The sequence below is a fragment of the Oncorhynchus mykiss genome, chromosome 5, assembly GCF_057628025.1.
Source record: "Oncorhynchus mykiss isolate SJ-2025 chromosome 5, ASM5762802v1, whole genome shotgun sequence".
Lineage (NCBI taxonomy): Eukaryota > Metazoa > Chordata > Actinopteri > Salmoniformes > Salmonidae > Oncorhynchus > Oncorhynchus mykiss.
The window spans coordinates 92,301,493-92,320,424 of NC_143026.1; the positions used below are offsets into that span (position 1 = coordinate 92,301,493).

Genomic DNA, 18,932 nt, shown 5'->3' on the forward strand with positions numbered 1-18,932 from the left:
TAGAAGCGAACAGACACAGGGTAGCCCTGTAGAAGCGAACAGACACAGGGTAGCCCTGTAGAAGCGAACAGACACAGGGTAGCCCTGTAGAAGCGAACAGACACAGGGTAGCCCTGTAGAAGCGAACAGACACAGGGTAGCCCTGTAGAAGCGAACAGACACAGGGTAGCCCTGTAGAAGCGAACAGACACAGGGTAGCCCTGTAGAAGCGAACAGACACAGGGTAGCCCTGTAGAAGCGAACAGACACAGGGTAGCCCTGTAGAAGCGAACAGACACAGGGTAGCCCTGTAGAAGCGAACAGACACAGGGTAGCCCTGTAGAAGCGAACAGACACAGGGTAGCCCTGTAGAAGCGATGCGATCGGATGTCAGCCAGTGAAAGAGAAGGCCACTGTAATCTCTATGATCTCCCTCTCCTTATCACCACCATCACTTCCCTCTTCTCTGGATCAATATAGCTGTCCTGTCCCGGGTCATGTTGGAGCACAAACCGTTTGTTGTTCCCCACCAGTAATAGCAGGAAGTGGAACAAGTTCAGAATCACAGTCGTGGCGCTCCTAGTCGAGAGTCCTGATCGTGAATTGGACTGTCTGGAGTGTGATAGGTAATTAATTCAGTACGGTAGCCTGGCTGCAAGGGCATGATTAATTATAGATACATTTGACAAATTACTAAACTATTTTAATTTTTTTTTTAAAGGCCCAAACTATAAAAGGAATTCACCAGACGAAATTTGAATGCATTCAGAGAAACATACACTCAGAGATCCATGCCTAAGCATTATACAGCAGAACTACTCATGTATCTTATTAAAGTCCCCCCCCCAAAAAAAAATAGTTTTGAATAAAAATAAATAAATTAAATAAAAAACAGGTTAGAAGGATATCTCAGATGAAACGCCTGCAGAATCTGCCACGTAGCCTGTTTCACCACTCAATGACTAGCCTATTATACAACATTAAAATCAGTCAAGTTGCTGATGACGTAATGGAATGTGGACGCCGAGCTGAGATTGAGGGATAGTGAATGGGGACACCCAGCAGGGATAGTGAATGGGGACACCCAGCTGAGATTGAGGGATAGTGAATGGGGACACCCAGCTGAGATTGAGGGATAGTGAATGGGGACACCCAGCTGAGATTGAGATGGAAGGTAGGGGTGTGAACGTTTAAACTAAAATTGGGAACCTTATCAAGAAAATGTTTGCCTCCACAAAATTAAAATCACTGTGCAGTTATCACAAAACATAACTTTCTGTGTTATAGCCCAACAAGATAATAGGCTATAAAAGGCCTGGGTTGTGTAATTTCAAATGGTAGACTCAGCGATAGGAAGTGCATGGAGAAAATACACAGCATTGTGAGTCAAATGGTAGTACAGGTGCAATGTGCAACCATCTGAACGGGATGCACCATGAGACCCATATTGTTGCTAGCAGTGTAACAGTATAACTTTAGACCGTCCCCTCGCCCATACCCGGGCGCGAACCAGGGACCCTCTGCACACATCAACAACAGTCACCTACGAAGCATCGTTACCCATCGCTCCACAAAAGCCGCGGCCCTTGCAGAGCAAGGGGAACCACTACTACAAGGTCTCAGAGCAAGTGACGTCACAGATTGAAACGCTATTTAGCGCTGCACCGCTAACTAAGCTAGCCGTTTCACATCCGTTACACCAGCACCACCGCTAATTAAGCTAGCCGTTACACATCCGTTACACCAGCACCACCGCTAATTAAGCTAGCCGTTACACATCCGTTACACCAGCACCACCGCTAACTAAGCTAGCCATTTCACATCCGTTACACCAGCACCACCGCTAACTAAGCTAGCCGTTTCACATCCGTTACACCAGCACCACCGCTAACTAAGCTAGCCGTTTCACATCCGTTACACCAGCACCACCGCTAACTAAGCTAGCCGTTTCACATCCGTTACACCAGCACCACCGCTAACTAAGCTAGCCGTTTCACATCCGTTACACCAGCAGCATTGTGAATTCATGTGGAATGCAATCATTTATCATTTTACAAGAAAACCAGATTTAAAAATACTAAATAAAAAAAATAGATTAAACGTTAAGAAAAAAAAAATGATGTGTCACATTCCTAATTGAGGGATAGTGAATGTGTACATGGACATACAGAGTTAGTCAGGAAGAAGTCAGCTGAGACAGGGAGAGGAGGCATTCGGGGCCATGCAGAGTGTTTGAGACAGGAATCAGCATGCCTTCAGCTGAGACAGGGCGAAGAGGCATTCACTCTTCCTTTCTTTTCCATCAGGGACTCATTATTTAGGGTACCATGTCTTCCATAGTGCTCATGCACTCACTTCCACTCTAGTTTAGATGAATTACTCATATCTGCCTAGAAAGGGGAAGTGTTAGGCTTTGTTACTTGACAAAACACCCTAAATCTACAATAAGACCGGAGTCATTTGTTTCTAAAAAGAGAATGATGACCATCCTCCACTCGCCGTCTGTCTCGGTCGGTCTCTGTCTGTCCGTCCGTCCATCCGTCCATCCAGTCTAAACTGCACAAGGCTGAGAGGAAGAAATCAAACCTGAACTCTCATCGTGGTGTGCCAGTTTGGTAGTGTGCCCACAGCAGCAGAATAAGAAGTCCTGTCGAAGTAGAATGTGTGGTCTGGCCTGGCATCGCTCTCCTCACCACTACATTGGCAGTTTGACCGGCAGCTCGTTTATCAAAGCACTGCTGATTAACACGAAAGCCCTGCCTCCTGATAAAAAGATGAATATTGACAGTCAGAAAGACTATAGTCCTGCTGCAGTCGTATTAATCACACACACACACACACACACACACACACACACACGCACCTCCATTCATCACTCAGCTAACCAGTATCATAATGGATGTGCTGCCAATCACAAACCAAACTTACTCCCAGTGGACTCAGACGATTGGCTACAGAGTGAGCAAAAACATGAATCATTAAAAATCAGTTACACAGATACAAAACCTTATTTTGGGGCTGGCAAGTTGTAGGACAACAGATAAGGTTTGTAAAATTATTATTTGATGAATTTGTATTTTATTTCCGTGTCTAATCGCCAGTTGACAACCCATCCCTTACAGGATTAATTGACACAAACATTACAATGATTCGCAGAGATAACTTCGTCGTGCAGCAATAATAGCCTAACCCTAGAACAGTTAAAACAATTCAAAAAAAATACAGAAAAATTTGATGTTTTAAATATATGGAACAAAAACATTAAAAAGTTCCCTCTGTCTCAGCACCACTTAAAACAAGAAATCAGAGAGCATTTTTGCTGTGATTCCAACCATCCATGAAGATACAAAATGGCTCCAATCAGGTTCAACTGAAAAGTTGCAGTCTTCGTGATACGGTTGCTGAGCAGAGATCCAAATTGAACAGACATGAAAACCAGGCCCAGAAAAGAACAGGGCTTTACTGAACCGTGTGAGGGGCGTCTGTCAAATCGCTCCACCTTCTCTCCCCCCCCCCCTTCTCACTCCTTTCTTCTCCTCCATGAAGCCCACTTTGCCAAGGAGACTTGCCAGGGTACCAAGAAAATCCACTCCACAACGAGAGCCCTTGCTAATGTTGCAGTGGAAAGAAGTGGGGAAATGCATTGAGGACACGAAGGAAACATCCCCATTAGGTTCAGTTTTACAATGACATTTAGAATACAAATGTTTTTTTAAGTAACGTTGCCAAGTATAAAACCCATTGCAGCTCACATACCAGACTTAAGACATATTCAAATATAAATATATATTGTTGTTCTTGTGAATTCAGCCATGTATCCTAGGTAAATGGCCACTGTGTCATCTGTATCCATTCAAAAAAAACTGTTAAAAGACAGCAACAAAAGAGGGGCTAATGATCAAACGTGCACATGGCAAAATGCACTCTACAAACGTCGCTGGGCAGATGAGTCCTGTTCAAATCAGAAAGGATAAATCACATCTGGTCAAAAGGGTTGACCCATTGGCATGATGGGTAATGCCACTGTAATTGTCTACTCAAACACAAAATGGACATCCGGCTCTTCTTTCTCCCTCCAAATAGCCTAGGACCCCCATCAGAGCAGAAACTTGAGGTATCGTCCCAGCCCTACTTACTACCATCTATCCCACTCAAACTTAATCCTTGGACACTGCCCTCAACCAGTCCCTGCGGACAGAATAACCCCCCCCCCCCCCCTTATGAAGTACTGCTACCCCCAACGTCAATCTGTTGCACGATCAGCAGGGACGTGGACAACAAGAGGATAAAGGTCTGGCTAAGCTGCTGCTTCTTCTTCTTGTCTACCTAGTAACAATTATTCTAATCCTCTTTGTTTCCAGGGTTGTGTCAGCAGCTTCCTGGTGTGGAGGGCCTTAACAATAGCCTTAATGGCAATGTATTAGTGGTACTGCATGTATTATATGCAGTACCACAAGGAAGCTGCTCATGGTAGGTCCAATGCGTTTCACACCATGAACTAGCGTGACCTACTTGTCACTGTGCAGCAAAATGCATATAAAAAAGATAAATCTATTTTTTTAAATGTAAACATCCATTTGTATTGGTAGCCTGCATAGTAGAACTATATGTAAAAGTATCTGTACAGTTTACCCCTATTCAGAGTTTGAAATATCTAGGGGGTCCCTGGTCAAAAGTAGTGCACTATATTAGGAAATAGGGTGTGATTTGGGACGCAGTCATTGATGTGTCAGAGACTGGGCCATAGTGACAGACTGTCAGCACGATAGGGATTATTCCCCCATTGGTGCTCGTTCGTCACCTTTCACCTCTCCAGATACAGCAGCCGTCCACATTTAATCCCATTAATTACAGTATTATTGGATTTCAGATCCCCCAATCTCATCCATAATGAACATTCAGAACATGACTGAAAGCTGTGCACTTATTCCTCGGGTCACTATTTCTATTATTGTATCTTTTTTAACCTTGTTGTTGTTGTTGTTGTTGTTTGTTGTTTTGTTGGTTGTTTTGTTGGGAAAAGTTAAAGACTTCACTGTTAAGTCTACACCTGTTGTTTAGGAAGCTTGTGACAAATACAAATTAGACCGGAATAAAAACATGCTTTCTGTTCATTATTCATTGGTTCATTAGTCATGATATACTCGATTGTTTGTTACATTTATACACACAAACACACACACACACACACACACACCCTCCCTTATTTAAAAAAAATATATATGTAACTTACAACATGAAATAACGCCAAAGGGGAGCATGACGGCTATGGCTAGTCTAGACTAGCAGCTCTGTCTCTACCCCGCTTCAGAGGAACAGGAAAGATTATCCTTTGGGATGGTTGTGGCTTAGCCTTCGCAGACAACTGACAAGACATGATCAAAACAAGTAGTTTATTGGTCGTGTACACAGTTTAGCAGATGTTATAGAGGGTGCAGTGAGATGTTGTGTTACTACCTCCTAACGAGAAAGAAATTAATTTAAAAAAATGTCAAACTGAAATGTCTGAATCAATAAGTATTCAGTTCCTTTGTTATTGTAAGCCTAAATAAAAGTTCAGGAGTAAAAATGTGCTTAACAAGTCACGTACCAAGTTGCATGGACTCATTCTAAGTCCAATAATAGTTTAACATGGCTGTTGAATGACTACCTCACCTCTGTACCCCACACATACAGATAATTTTAAAGGTCCCTCAGGCGAGCAGTGAATTTCAAACAAAGACCAGGGAGGTTTTTCAACACCTCGCAAAGAAGTGCACAGATTAGTAGATGGGTAAAAAAATAATGTAAAGCAGACATTGAATATCCCTTTGAGCCCGGTGAAGTTGTGAATTATACTTTGGATGGTGTATGAATACACCCAGTCACTACAAAGATACAGGCGTCCTTCCTAACTCAGTTGCCGGACAGGAAGGAAACTGCTCAGAGATTTTACCATGAGGACAATGGTGACTTGAAAACAGTTAAGAGTTTAATGGATTGGTCAACATTGTAGTTACACCACAATGCTAACTTAATTGACAGAGTGAAAAGGAGGAAGCCTGTACTGAATTTTTTTTTTTTTATATTCCAAAACATGCATCCTGTTTGCAACAAGGCACGAAAGTAACACTGCTGAAAATGTGCCAAAGAAATAAACTTTATGTCCTGAATACAAAGCCTTATGTTTGGGGCAAATCCAATCCAACACATTACCGAGTACCACTATCCAGATCTTCAAGCATAGTGGTGGCTGCATCATGTTATGGGTATGCTTGTAATCATTAAGGACTGGGGAGTTTTTCAGGATAAAAAAAAATAAAAAAAATAAAAAGAATGGAAGGGAGCTAAGCACAGGCAAAATCCTAGAAAACCTAGTTGAGTCTGCCTTCCAACAGACACTGGGAGACTAAGTCACCTTTCAGCAAGACAATAACCTAAAACACAAGGTCAAATATACACTGGAGTTGCTTACCAAGAAGACACTGAATGTTCCTGAGTGAGCGAGTTACCGTTTTGGCTTAAATCTATTTTAAAATATATGGCAAGACCTGAAAATAGTTTCTCTAGCTTTTGATCAACAACCAATTTGAAAGGAATAATGGGCAAATGTTGAACGATCCTGGTGTGGGAAGCACTGAAGAGATTTACCCAGAAAGACTCACAGCTGTAGTCAATGTTAGAAGTGCTTCTACAAAATGTCTATAAACATGTTTTCACTTTGTCATTATGGGGTATTTTGTGTTGCTGGGAAAAAGAGAAAATGTCATTAATCCATTTTGAATTCAGGCTGTAACACAAGATGTGGAATAAGTCGAGGGGTATGAATACATTCTGAAGACACTATCAACACGGGATTAATTTACAAATATATACTAAGAATGGTATGTACAGTAGTAGAGATACTGTACAGCAGTAGAGATACTAAGAATGGTATTACAGCAGTAGAGATACTAAGAATGGTATGTACAGCAGTAGAGATACTAAGAATGGCATGTACAGTAGTAGAGATGGTTTGGAGCCATGTCAAGAATATCGTATTTAAATACACAGTACAAAACCCCATGGCAAGAGGGATAGAATTGCAGGAAATTACCAGAGTCCAGAATATAATATGTGTGAATGGTGTGTATATACACCGAATGTGAATAGAAAATGTGTGTATATCAAGCAGTAGTTAGTTATACTGGATGAGCCATGTGTAGAATACAGTATATAGATATAAAGTGTGTAGAACAGTGTGTAAACATTAAAAGTGATCAGTGTTCAATGATTCTATGCACATAGAGCAGCAGTAGGGTAGAGTACCGGGCGGTGGCAGGGTACAGTGCCGGGCGGTGGCAGGGTACAGTGCCGGGCGGTGGCAGGGTACAGTGCCGGGCGGTGGCAGGGTACAGTGCCGGGCGGTGGCAGGGTACAGTGCCGGGCGGTGGCAGGGTACAGTGCCGGGCGGTGGCAGGGTACAGTGCCGGGCGGTGGCAGGGTACAGTACCGGGCGGTGGCAGGGTACAGTACCGGGCGGTGGAAGGGTAGAGTCTAAGGTTCTGGGCTCCAGAATGGCACAACGGTCTAAGGGACTGTATCTCAGTGATAGAGGCGTCACTACAGACCCTGGTTCGATTCCAGGCTCTATCACAACCGGGCGGCCAGTGATTGGGAGTCCCATAGGGGCGGCGCACAAATTGGCCCAGCGTCGTCTGGGTTTGGCCGTCATTGTAAATAAGAATTTGTTCTTATTAACCAACCTGCCCAGGTAAATAAAGCGCAATAAAATAAGGTTCAGGGCAGGGTACTGGGCGGAGGCCTGGCTAGTCTGATGGCCTGGAGATAGAGGTCTCTTGATCCTGGATTTGATGCACCTGTACTGTCTCCGCCTTCTAGATGGTAGCGGGGTGAACAGGCCGTGGCTCGGGTGGCTGAGGTCCTTGATGATCTTCTAGATCAGGGGTGTCAAAGTCAAATGGACGGAGGGCCAAATAAAAAAATCAGCTACAAGACGAGGGCCGGACTGTTCGAATGTTCATTGAAAAATTTTTAAATGACGCATATAGTCTAGTGAACCTAATTGAACCTACTGAAAACCTAACAAATATATTACAATATGATCAGATAAATAAAGCAATATTTTCTTATGGCTCTGTCAGTAATCTTTAATTTTCAACAGACACAAAAGACAAATTTCCTTTATATAAATATCCCCATAACATGAACATTAAATGAAAGAAACCGGTATTCAAGGCACCATCAGTAGACTATATTTTCTATTTTAGCAAAAGTGGGCTAAATTTACTTCAAAGAAAAAACAATAATAGCAATTTTCTATCATCCACTCAACTGAAATATTTTTAAAATATAATTGGATTGAAATACAAAAAAATAAAGTGCAAAAATCTATTAATCAAAAACAACACTTTGTTTAAGGAGAAGTAACATGCAGTGAAAACAAATATTAAATTTTAACTTTTAAACTTGAACTGAGTAAAAACTCTAAATATGTGATTGCACAGTAATGTTCACTTGTTTGAGGTTGAGGGTGATACTTGGTGGTGTCCCATCTTTTCCACAAGTTCATCAATGTTCGGGGTAAGGCTCTGAGCTGAAGAAATCCTCAGAATTGAGTGGAGGTGTTCAGCAGTAAGTCGACTTCTGTGTGATGTTTTGTTCAGGTTCATCAAAGAAAACAGTTGTTCACACAGGTATGTGCTGCCAAACATAGACAACGTTTGAGCAGCCTGGATGCGCAGCTGGGGCATTGTGCCGGGGAGGAAACGGGCGAACTCCGCAGCACCCACTGCCGCATATTTTGCCCTCAGTGCATCATTGCATTGGAGGTCAATCAACTCCATTTGGAGGTTTGGTGGTGAGCTTTCCACGTCAACAGCAAATGGGTTACCGAGCAGTTCCAACCTGCTTTTTTGTGCTTCAAAGTCAGCAAATCAGCGTCGAAAGTCAGCGGCAAGCATACCTATTTTATCAGCCAACTGTGTGCTCGGGAACGCACTGGTAGAGAGCTTCTCTTTCATGGTCTGGCAGCTGGGAAAGTGGCTCAAATTTTCTTTCCGCATCTGCGTCTCCCACAGAGTCAGTTTGGTTTTAAATGCCTTCACTGTACTGTACATATCAGAGATGACACGATCCCGACCCTGCAGCTGCAAGTTTATTGCATTCAGATGACTCGTAATGTCACACAGAAAAGCCATTTCACACAGAAACATTTCGTCTCGGAGTTGTGTTGTGTCTTTCCCTTTGCTGTCCAAGAACAGACAAATCTCCTCACGAAGCTCGAAACATCTTTGAAGCACCTTTCCCTGGCTTAGCCATCGCACCTCTGTGTGATAAGGCAAATCACCATGCTCCGTTTCTAACTCCGTCAGAAATGCCTTGAACTGGCGGTGATTCAAACCTTTGGCTCTGATAAAGTTAACTGTGCGCGTGATGATGCTCATTACATGCTCCATTTTCAAGGCTTTACCGCACAACGCTTCCTGGTGTATGATACAATGATAAGCTGTCAGCTCACCTGTCGCGTTTTCCTCTTGCATCTTTTCCCGTATCTTCGCCACCAGTCCGCTCCTGTGTCCACACATCGCAGGTGCTCCGTCGGTTGTCAAACCCACGAGTTTTTCCCAAGGCAGCTCCATCTCATTTACACATCTTGACACCTCTTCATACAAATCATGCCCCGTAGTTGTGCCATGCATAGGACGTAAAGCCAAAAACTCCTCTGTCACGCTTAGGTTGGAGTCCACTCCGCGGATGAAAATTGACAACTGGGCAATGTCAGAAATGTCGGTGCTCTCATCCACAGCCAAGGAATATGCAATAAAATCTTTTCCCTTTTTCACAAGCTGCTCTTTTAGATTGATGGACAACTGGTCTACTCTCTCGGCAATGGTGTTTCTGCTCAGACTCACATTTAAAAAGAGTTGCCTTTTTTCTGGGCAAACTTCGTCACAAACTTTAATCATGCAGTTTTTGATGAAATCCCCCTCCGTAAATGGCCGGGCTGATTTAGCGATCTCTTCTGCCAAAATAAAACTGGCCTTTTGTAGCCTTTGTTCCATGTCCATATTCTTGTTTTTGTCCGCGTGTTTCGTTTCATAATGTCGTCTCAGATTATACTCTTTCAGTACCGCCACACTTTCTCCACACAGAAGACACACAGGTTTTCCAGCTACCTTCGTGAACATATACTCCGACTCCCACCTTGTTTGAAACCCCCGGTTCTCAGTATCCACCTTCCGTTTTGCCATTTTTGATGGGTATCTGAAAGTTAATTTTACTGTGATGCTGACGACTGCTGTGCCAATAAATATTGAAATGAAGCAGCCTACTGCTCGGTGCGTCACCTTTGCATTGTGGGAAATGTAGTATTGGTGCGTGTAAAAGATCTGCGGGCTGCCGGCTTGCTGCGGGCCGGTTCTAATAATAAATCAAGATCATCCCAGGGGCCGTAAAAAAACCTTCTTGCGGGCCGGATGTGGCCTTGACTCTGACATATGTGTTCTAGATGGTAGCGGGGTGAACAGGCTGTGGCTCGGGTGGCTGAGGTCCTTGATGATCTTCTAGATGGTAGCGGGGTGAACAGGCCGTGGCTCGGGTGGCTGAGGTCCTTGATGATCTTCTAGATGGTAGCGGGGTGAACAGAGGCTGTGGCTCGGGTGGCTGAGGTCCTTGATGATCTTCTAGATGGTAGCGGGGTGAACAGAGGCCGTGGCTCGGGTGGCTGAGGTCCTTGATGATCTTCTAGATGGTAGCGGGGTGAACAGGCCGTGGCTCGGGTGGCTGAGGTCCTTGATGATCTTCTAGATGGTAGCGGGGTGAACAGAGGCTGTGGCTCGGGTGGCTGAGGTCCTTGATGATCTTCTAGATGGTAGCGGGGTGAACAGAGGCCGTGGCTCGGGTGGCTGAGGTCCTTGATGATCTTCTAGATGGTAGCGGGGTGAACAGGCCGTGGCTCGGGTGGCTGAGGTCCTTGATGATCTTCTAGATGGTAGCGGGGTGAACAGGCCGTGGCTCGGGTGGCTGAGATCCTTGAAGATCTTCTTGACCTTCCTATGACACTGGCTGCTATAGATGTCCTGGAGGGCATTGTGCCCCCGATGAGGAGTCTGGCTGACCGCACCACCCTTAAGGCGGTTTCAGGCGGTGCAATTGCTGTACCATGCGGTAATACAGCCCGACAGGATGCTCTCAACGGTGCATCTGTGTAAGTTTGTGAGGGAGGGTATTGGGAGGCCAAGACTAATTTCTTCAACAAGGCTCTGAGCATTCATCACCATGCTGTCGGTGTGAAGGGGACCGTTACAGGTCCTCGGTGATGTCCAAACTTTTGACCCTCTCCACAGCGGCCCTGTCCATGTGGATAAGGGCGTGTTCTCTCTGCAGCAGTATCATACCCAGGTGAAACGATAACCTGACATTCTATTTGTTGGAAGGGGAAATCTTTTGGATCAGACCTATGCAGAATTGCCTCTAAGGGAATGGGAAACAACATATCAACACAGCTATAGCTGTGACAGCTAGCTTCTTCAAATCAAAACCCTTCACGCATAGATATGAGAGCCATTCCTGCTCTCTTTAGCTTGATTTGAACAAGACGACCCAGATTTCCAGCCAACTGAGTTACAATGCAGCTGTAACGAGAAGATTGAAACACTGCACATTTTTACCCGGGAAACAGCAACTTTCATCTTCATGCTAGCTAGCAGTAGCCACCTCATGCTAGCTAGCAGTAGCCACCTCATGCTAGCTAGCAGTAGCCACCTCATGCTAGCTAGCAGTAGCCACCTCATGCTAGCTAGCAGTAGCCACCTCATGCTAGCTAGCAGTAGCCACCTAATGCTAGCTAGCAGTAGCCACCTAATGCTAGCTAGCAGTAGCCACCTAATGCTAGCTAGCAGTAGCCACCTAATGCTAGCTAGCATAATGACAAAAAGGGAATTTTTCAAGGAAAACTAGCAGTATTTCAATCTTGTCTATGTATCAGTGTGGATAAAGTTACAATTTGGAGTACAGTGGCATATTGCATTGAGGTATGTTTTCCGACTCCATCGCGTCTGAAGGCCGAGATCCTTTTCCACGTAAATTTGTATAGCCACGTTTGCATCACCCTCATGTTGGTTCTAGCAACAGCTTGGTAGTGCTATGTATCAATAGTAAATCCAGTATGGCCTGGAAACTATAGTTACTGGAAACTACAGTTACTGGAAACTAGTGAACTTCAAATGGTCAATAGCAATGCAATTTTCCTAAAGTTAATCTTTCCCCAACTTTGATCCTGCCATGTCCCTCACCCATATTAGCATCACCCAATGCCCCCCGCCCCTTCTGTCATTGAAATGGGATGGTCTTCCATTGGTTCATCACTCCCAATTTGCTATGTTGATCTCTTGTGTTAATGAAACCATGATTACGTTCTGACCCTAGTGCAGCTCAGTGTAAAAAAAAGCGTAACGGTAGGTTCGGGTATCTTCTGGTAAATACTTAAAAGTATTAAGTTAACTAGTTTGTTGTTGGAAAACATCAGCTAAATGTGGAAACAGGGGATAAATTGTAGCCAGTCAACTAGCTACTGAGTTGCCTTTAGGTAACCAGCTGCAAGCTAGCTCGATTAGAATGCAAAACTGCACTCTTGGCTGGAAAGCTATCTTAAGCTAGTTAAACGTTACCCAAAAACCCCAAGATAGCTTTCCAATCTAAAATCGATGATTGTAATTCTCCAAACACAATGTTTACAAACACTTAGCACGTAACTAATGTTGATATTTTATAAAATATCGTGTGCACAACAACGTTCAAATGCTTACCCAGTTTTGCCCGCGACTCCTCCAATTTCTGGATTTGGTTTTCAATGAAGAGCATCGACACTCCAAAAACCAAAATAGACAAAAGCTGTAACTTGGGAGGCATCATAATCCTTAAAAGCCCCATCAAACTATCAGATGCAAACAATTCATACCGCGAATTCAATATTCATAAGAGACAGGGTGAAGTCAAGTCTTGTGTTCATCAATGCACGCAAGCGATGGGAATGTCCGAGACTAGCGTTCACTTATCAAGGGATTAAAAAACTAACTAATACTACCCACTAATTTAATATCTGACACTTATCAAATCAGTTCAACGTTGGGTCTTGTTCTCTTCGCGGTCCAAATTCTCTCTGCTCCGTCCGTAGTTTCATCCGTGCTCCGGTGAAAAGCAGCCTGCTAAACACACAGCGCGCTTTCAAGCAGGGTTGCCAGGATAGGACATTTCATGGGAATGATCACGCAAAACCCGCACCGCCAAAAAGGACAGAAAACGAGCAAAACATTTTTTTCACAGCAGGAGATTAGTTGCCATATCTATACAATAAACCATTTTCTATAACGTTAACAAGCCAATTAAGAAGGAACATTATAGTAACAGGCTGACTACACCTCTTGCATTGCAAAATCAATTTAGAAATCTATGTTATTCAATTATTGCACCACACTACTTGTGTGCGCCAACAAGTGTATGCATAGAAGTCATTCCTATATCTGACGCAGATTGCACTGCAAGTCCTGCCTCTCCCATCTCCTCATTGGTTTATAGAAGCTCATCTCATCTCCTCATTGGTTATAGGCACGTGGGTGACTGAAAGATGATCGAGGTCAGTTTCGGTAATGCACCTAAGTTATGAAAGTTGCCAATCATAATATAAAGTAAAGAGAAGAAAAAGCCTGGAAGGAAGAGAGATGACTAGAAACGATTAGGTTGACCGTTTTATGTGTGGATTAATTGGCGGAGTAGAGGACCTTGTGCATTTCAGGTAAAATAACAACTCAATGTTTATATCCCAGGACAAATTAGCTAGCAACAGCAAGCTAGCTAAATAGGACAAATTAGCTAACAAGTGCATGCTAACCGGCTAAATTGCCATAAATATTTAATGCGTTTCGACCTGTCCCCAAATTAATAGAATTAATTCCGAACTTGTGTTGATATTTTAATCTGCGTGTCGTGATCGCATTTTGTGTGGGGGGACAAAATACATTTATGCACGATGGCGCACGATGGCGCAGCCAGTTTGGGTTCCGTGTAACTTGTAACGATGTTAGAAGCTACATTTGAGTTTCCTCAATATAAGAATTATTGCAAGCTTTGAGATTACTTAGCAAAGCAATTTAAATATATGGCAAGAGAAAAGATAATTCACCCGTGTTAAACTCGCCAGATCATTTTCCATCAATGGATGTCAATTTAATTTGTTTGACTGCTATGATTAAACAATAAGCCACAAAGGGGTTATGGTATATGGCCAAAATACAGTGCCTTCGGAAAGTATTCAGACCCCTTGACATTTTGCACATTCTGTTACGTTACAGCCTTATTCTAAAAATGGATTTTAAAAATAAATAAAAAATCCTCAGCAATCTACACACAATACCCCATAATGACATCACAATAACCCATAATGACAAAGCAAAAACAGGTTTTTAGAAATGTTTGCAAATGTATTACAATTTTCTTTTAAACAGTGCATGTCGGAGCAAAAACCATGAGGTCGAAGGAATTGTCCGTAGAACTCCCAGACAGGATTGTGTCGAGGCACAGATCTGGGGAAGGGTACCAAAAAATATCTACAGCATTGTGATCCCCAAGAACACAGTGGCCTCCATCATTCTTAAATGGAAGAAGTTTGGAACCACCAAGACTCTTCCTAGAGCTGGCCGCCCTACCAAACTGAGCAATCCTTGGTCAGGGAGGTGACCAAGAAACCCATAGTCACTCTGACAGAGCTCTATAGTTCCTCTGTGGAGATGGGAGAACCTTCCAGAAGGACAACCATCTCTGCAGCATTCCACCAATCAGGCCTTTATGGTAGAGTGGCCAGACAGAAGCCACTCCTCAGTAAAAATGTACATGACAGCCCGCTTGGAGTTTGCCAGAAGGAACCTAAAGGACTCTCAGACCATGATAAACAAGATTCTCTGGTCTGATGAAACCAAGATTAAACTCTTTGGCCTGAATGCCAAGTGTCACATCTGCAGGAAACCTGGCAAAGTACAAAGAGATCCTTGATGAAAACCTGCTCCAGCTCGCTCAGGACCTCAGACTGGGGCGAAGGTTCACCTTCCAACAGGACAACGACCCTAATTACACAGTCAAGACAATGCAGGAGTGGCTTCAGGACAAGTCTCCGAAATGTCCTTGAGTGGCCCAGCCAGAGCCTGGACTTGAACCTGATTGAACATCTCTGGAGAGCTGTTCTGAAGATAGTTGCTAGAAATCTTAGCAAATATATATGTGTGTGTGTGTGTGTGTGTGTGTGTGTGTGTGTGTGTATATATACATTCGCTAAGATTTCTAAAAACCTGTTTTTGCTTTGTCATTATGGGGTATTGTGTGTAGATTGATGAAGGAAAAATACAATTTATTCCATTTTAGAGTAAGGCTGTAATGTAACAAAAATGTGGAAAAAGTCAAGTGGCCTGAATACTTTCCGAAGGCACTGTATATCAGTACACTCAACATCTTAAGCATTACAAAACTTATATTTGATCAAATAAACCTCAGGTATCAAGTAGGCCATTATTTTTTTGTAGACCAAATTTGACACTTTCTCATTGACAGATTTTCTGCCGAGTTAGGACTGTTAGTTAGGGCTGGGTATAATAAGAACTATGGGAGAGCAGACCGGAATTTAGCATTTTATTCAATGGTAAACGGCCTGAGTGAACTGCCATCATTTATCCACCATCTTTGATATAACAATAGCGCTTGGTTCGTTCTCATGCCAAATTCAAGACAACTCGGGAACTCTGCCATTTTCGTATTGCAAAGTTGTTGCAAAAAGTTTCACACTTGGAAAGTATCAGCAAAGATTTTTTATGACTAAACCAAGATAGACCACAGCCTGTCGTTTACAATGTGAATAAATGAGACATAGTGTGCAGAACAAGCAAGGAGGTGGGCAGAGCCAAGCACGAGCTAACAAGATCCTATTGGTACATCCGTTAGGGAACGCCTACTCTGTGAGGTGCGCATGTGCAATTCCATCTTCTCCCACTGCCGGCCACTGGGCTTCCTTTCACCACCATATTTGGTAGTGAGTGGAAAAGCCAACCGGATGCTTCACATTTATACATCCGGTGAAATATCTGTCTCATTGTTCTGTGGTATCAGAATCAACCAATAGGAACTTCTATGCAAAAATGTAGCTAGTCAAATGTTTTAACTCTGAGGTTTCGAGTTTCGAATAGTCTTGAAAGCATTGTTGCCATGTTCACGGTTTTCCCGCTAAATTGGGATACTTTGAAAACAGATGTCGCGGGTGAAAATGTATTGGTTGCGGGTTTTTGGGCTATTTCTAAGTTGCACCTCCACTGTCATGGCATTTCTCTTAAAAAAATATACCGTATATTTCACTGTAATCTGCTGCTTACTGTCAGGCTATCACGACCCAGGATAAGACACAGATACAGACAGGAGGCAGATAGTTAAATTCTCTGATTATTTATTATAACACAGGGGCAGGCAAAAGGCAGGTCGAGGGCAGGCAGAGGTTCGTAACCAGGTCAGAGTCAGTAAAGGTTCAGGACAGGCAGAAAGGTCAGAACCCGGGAAGACTAGAAACAAAAACTTGAGAACAGGAAAACAATGGGCAACACGCTGGTATGACCTGACAATACAAGACTGAACTGGCAACAGACAAACAGAAAACGCAGGTATAAATACACAGGGGATAATGGGGAAAAATGAGACACCTGGTGGCGGTTGGAGACAAGCACAAGACAAGTGAAACCGATCGGGGTGTGACACCGATCGGGGTGTAACACCGATCGGGGTGTGACACCGATCATGGGTGTGACACCGATCATGGGTGTGAAACAGGCAGTGAGGCAGACTGTTGCTGACCTAAGACCTAAGGATGTATGTATCAGATGTTCAACATGCTCTGCTCACACCTACTGTGATGGTCCGGGCATAAACCACACAAAAACACTAGACCCTATTTGACACATTTGAGTTAACAGCAGTGAATGGATGGCGAGCAGCAAATAGTTTGAACTTTCTCATGCTGTTGCTGAGAGGAAATACTCTTGAGATTTTGTCAGACTTTAACCTCAGGATACAAAGAACGATTACAACAGCATTCACTTTCACTGCGAACTCAAATTGTTCAATCCAAACAGTCCATTTTGCTTTCCTTCCCCTCGAAAGATTCTGGCATGAGCACCGGCTGGTCAATCCGTCTGTCCGTGGCACCCGGCTGATCCACCACCGGCTGTCGTTCGGTTGGCGGTTATTTGATTGCTGTTCCCAGGTGGTTTCGACTTCTCCCTCCATTTTCCCACCAAAGTGGCTTTGCAGCGCCATTTTGAGCCATCCAGCCATGCTGACTGGATTCGTGCAATTTAATATTATTATTTTTTTTCTTCAGGGCAGAAAACGTAAAGTGGGTGAGTGCATTCGTGACTTTGGGCGAGCGGTTTGCTGATGTTAACGTTGTGAATCGAGTGCCCCATGGTGAAGGTGGGGTTATGATATGGCATAAGATTCTGTACATAATTCCGGGAAGCTGAAAATGTCCCAGTTCTTCCATGGTCTGCATACTAACGAGACATGTCACCCATTGAGCATGTTTGGGATGCTCTGGATCAACGTGTACGACAGCGTGTTTCAGGTCCTGCTAATATCCAGCAACTTCACACAGCCATTGAAGAGGAGTGGGAATACCACGATTTAAGCAGGCTAGCTTCAAAATATTTATCCAGATGAAAGTGCGACCTGATTCACAAGATCATTTTATTACACACATTGGGTGCAGTGATCTTTGTTTGCACCTGCTCAAAGGAGTACCAACAACTTTGGAAGAGGCCATTAGCATTGCTATAGAGCTTGATCAGATACAGCCTGGACCAGGGGAGAGGGGAGGGGAGGAGGATCTAGTTTCCCCGGGAACGACAGAGGACGACCTATTTTGACCAATAGCAGGGTCTGCTGGCACTGTGGTTGCACATTGCACATGAAGAAAAATAGGTAGGCTACAGGATTCTAACTAGCTGCCATACTCTCCCACCACAGAAAAGTGGGACGTAAAAACAGTTCATCCAAAAGCTGGACATAGATTTCAGCCAGCTAACTGAGGTGCAGCTGAGAGCTGTAAAAAGACATCGGTGGGAAGGTATGTGGAAGTGTTTAACACTGGTATTTTTTTGGGGGGGGGGGTGGGGGACTTGGGCGACACGAGGATTGACACACGGGACACCAGGCCTATCAAACAAGTGTTGAGGTGGGTACCTGTTCATCTGGAAGCAGAGTTTCACAAGGATTTGCAGGACATGCTAGAAAGGGGAAAAGTTAACCCATCCGACAGTGTCCACCCCACCAATGGTGTTAGTAAGAAAGGAGGACGGCTCAATCAGGTTCTGTGCGATTTACAGAAGGTTAAACGAGAACACTGGTTAAAGATGCTTATCCACTTCCTAGGATCGACGAGACCTTGGACTCGCTAGCTCAGTGGTTTTCCACTTTAGACTTAGCCAGTGGGTATCGGCAAAGTCGAGATGCATCCCGAGGATAGCTGCAAAACTGTTTTTGTGACAAAGCGAGGGCCTTTTGAATTCCAGGTCATTGGGTTTGGGTTGACAAAGGCTCCAAGCAGCTTCCAGCGTCTCATGGACCTGGTTCTGGCTGATTTACAGTGGACAACATGTCTGGTGTACTTAGACGACATCGTAGTGTTTGGTCGTACATTCCAGGAGGATGTGAAACGTTTAGACGAGGTTTTCACCAGATTGGAGCAGGCAGGACTTAGATGGTGAAACCTTCTAAGTGCCGTTTGTTCAGGTCGTAGGTGAGCTACCTGGGAAACGGTATCTCGGCTGAGGGAGTGTCCACTGACCCCTTGAAAACAGAGACAGTTAGTTCATGGCCTAGTTTTGTAGCATTGACGGATGCCTTTGTACAGATTGACAAACAAGGGGGACAATGTTTTGAGTGGA

General features: G+C 43.9%; 1 protein-coding gene across 2 annotated transcripts in view; it reads right to left on the bottom strand.

Moving 5' to 3' along the window:
* hs2st1b (heparan sulfate 2-O-sulfotransferase 1b) overlaps positions 1-13,223 on the bottom strand; it is a 74,102-nt gene extending 60,879 nt beyond the window's left edge. For both annotated transcript variants that reach the window (XR_016496372.1, XM_036978904.2), the window contains exon 1: positions 12,768-13,223. Coding sequence is in view for 1 of the 2 variants with exons in the window: in XM_036978904.2 (XP_036834799.2) it covers positions 12,768-12,891 (124 nt within the window). In the remaining variant the exon portion in view is untranslated. The remainder of the gene's footprint in view (positions 1-12,767) is intronic.
* Between the last annotated feature and the right edge of the window lie 5,709 nt (positions 13,224-18,932).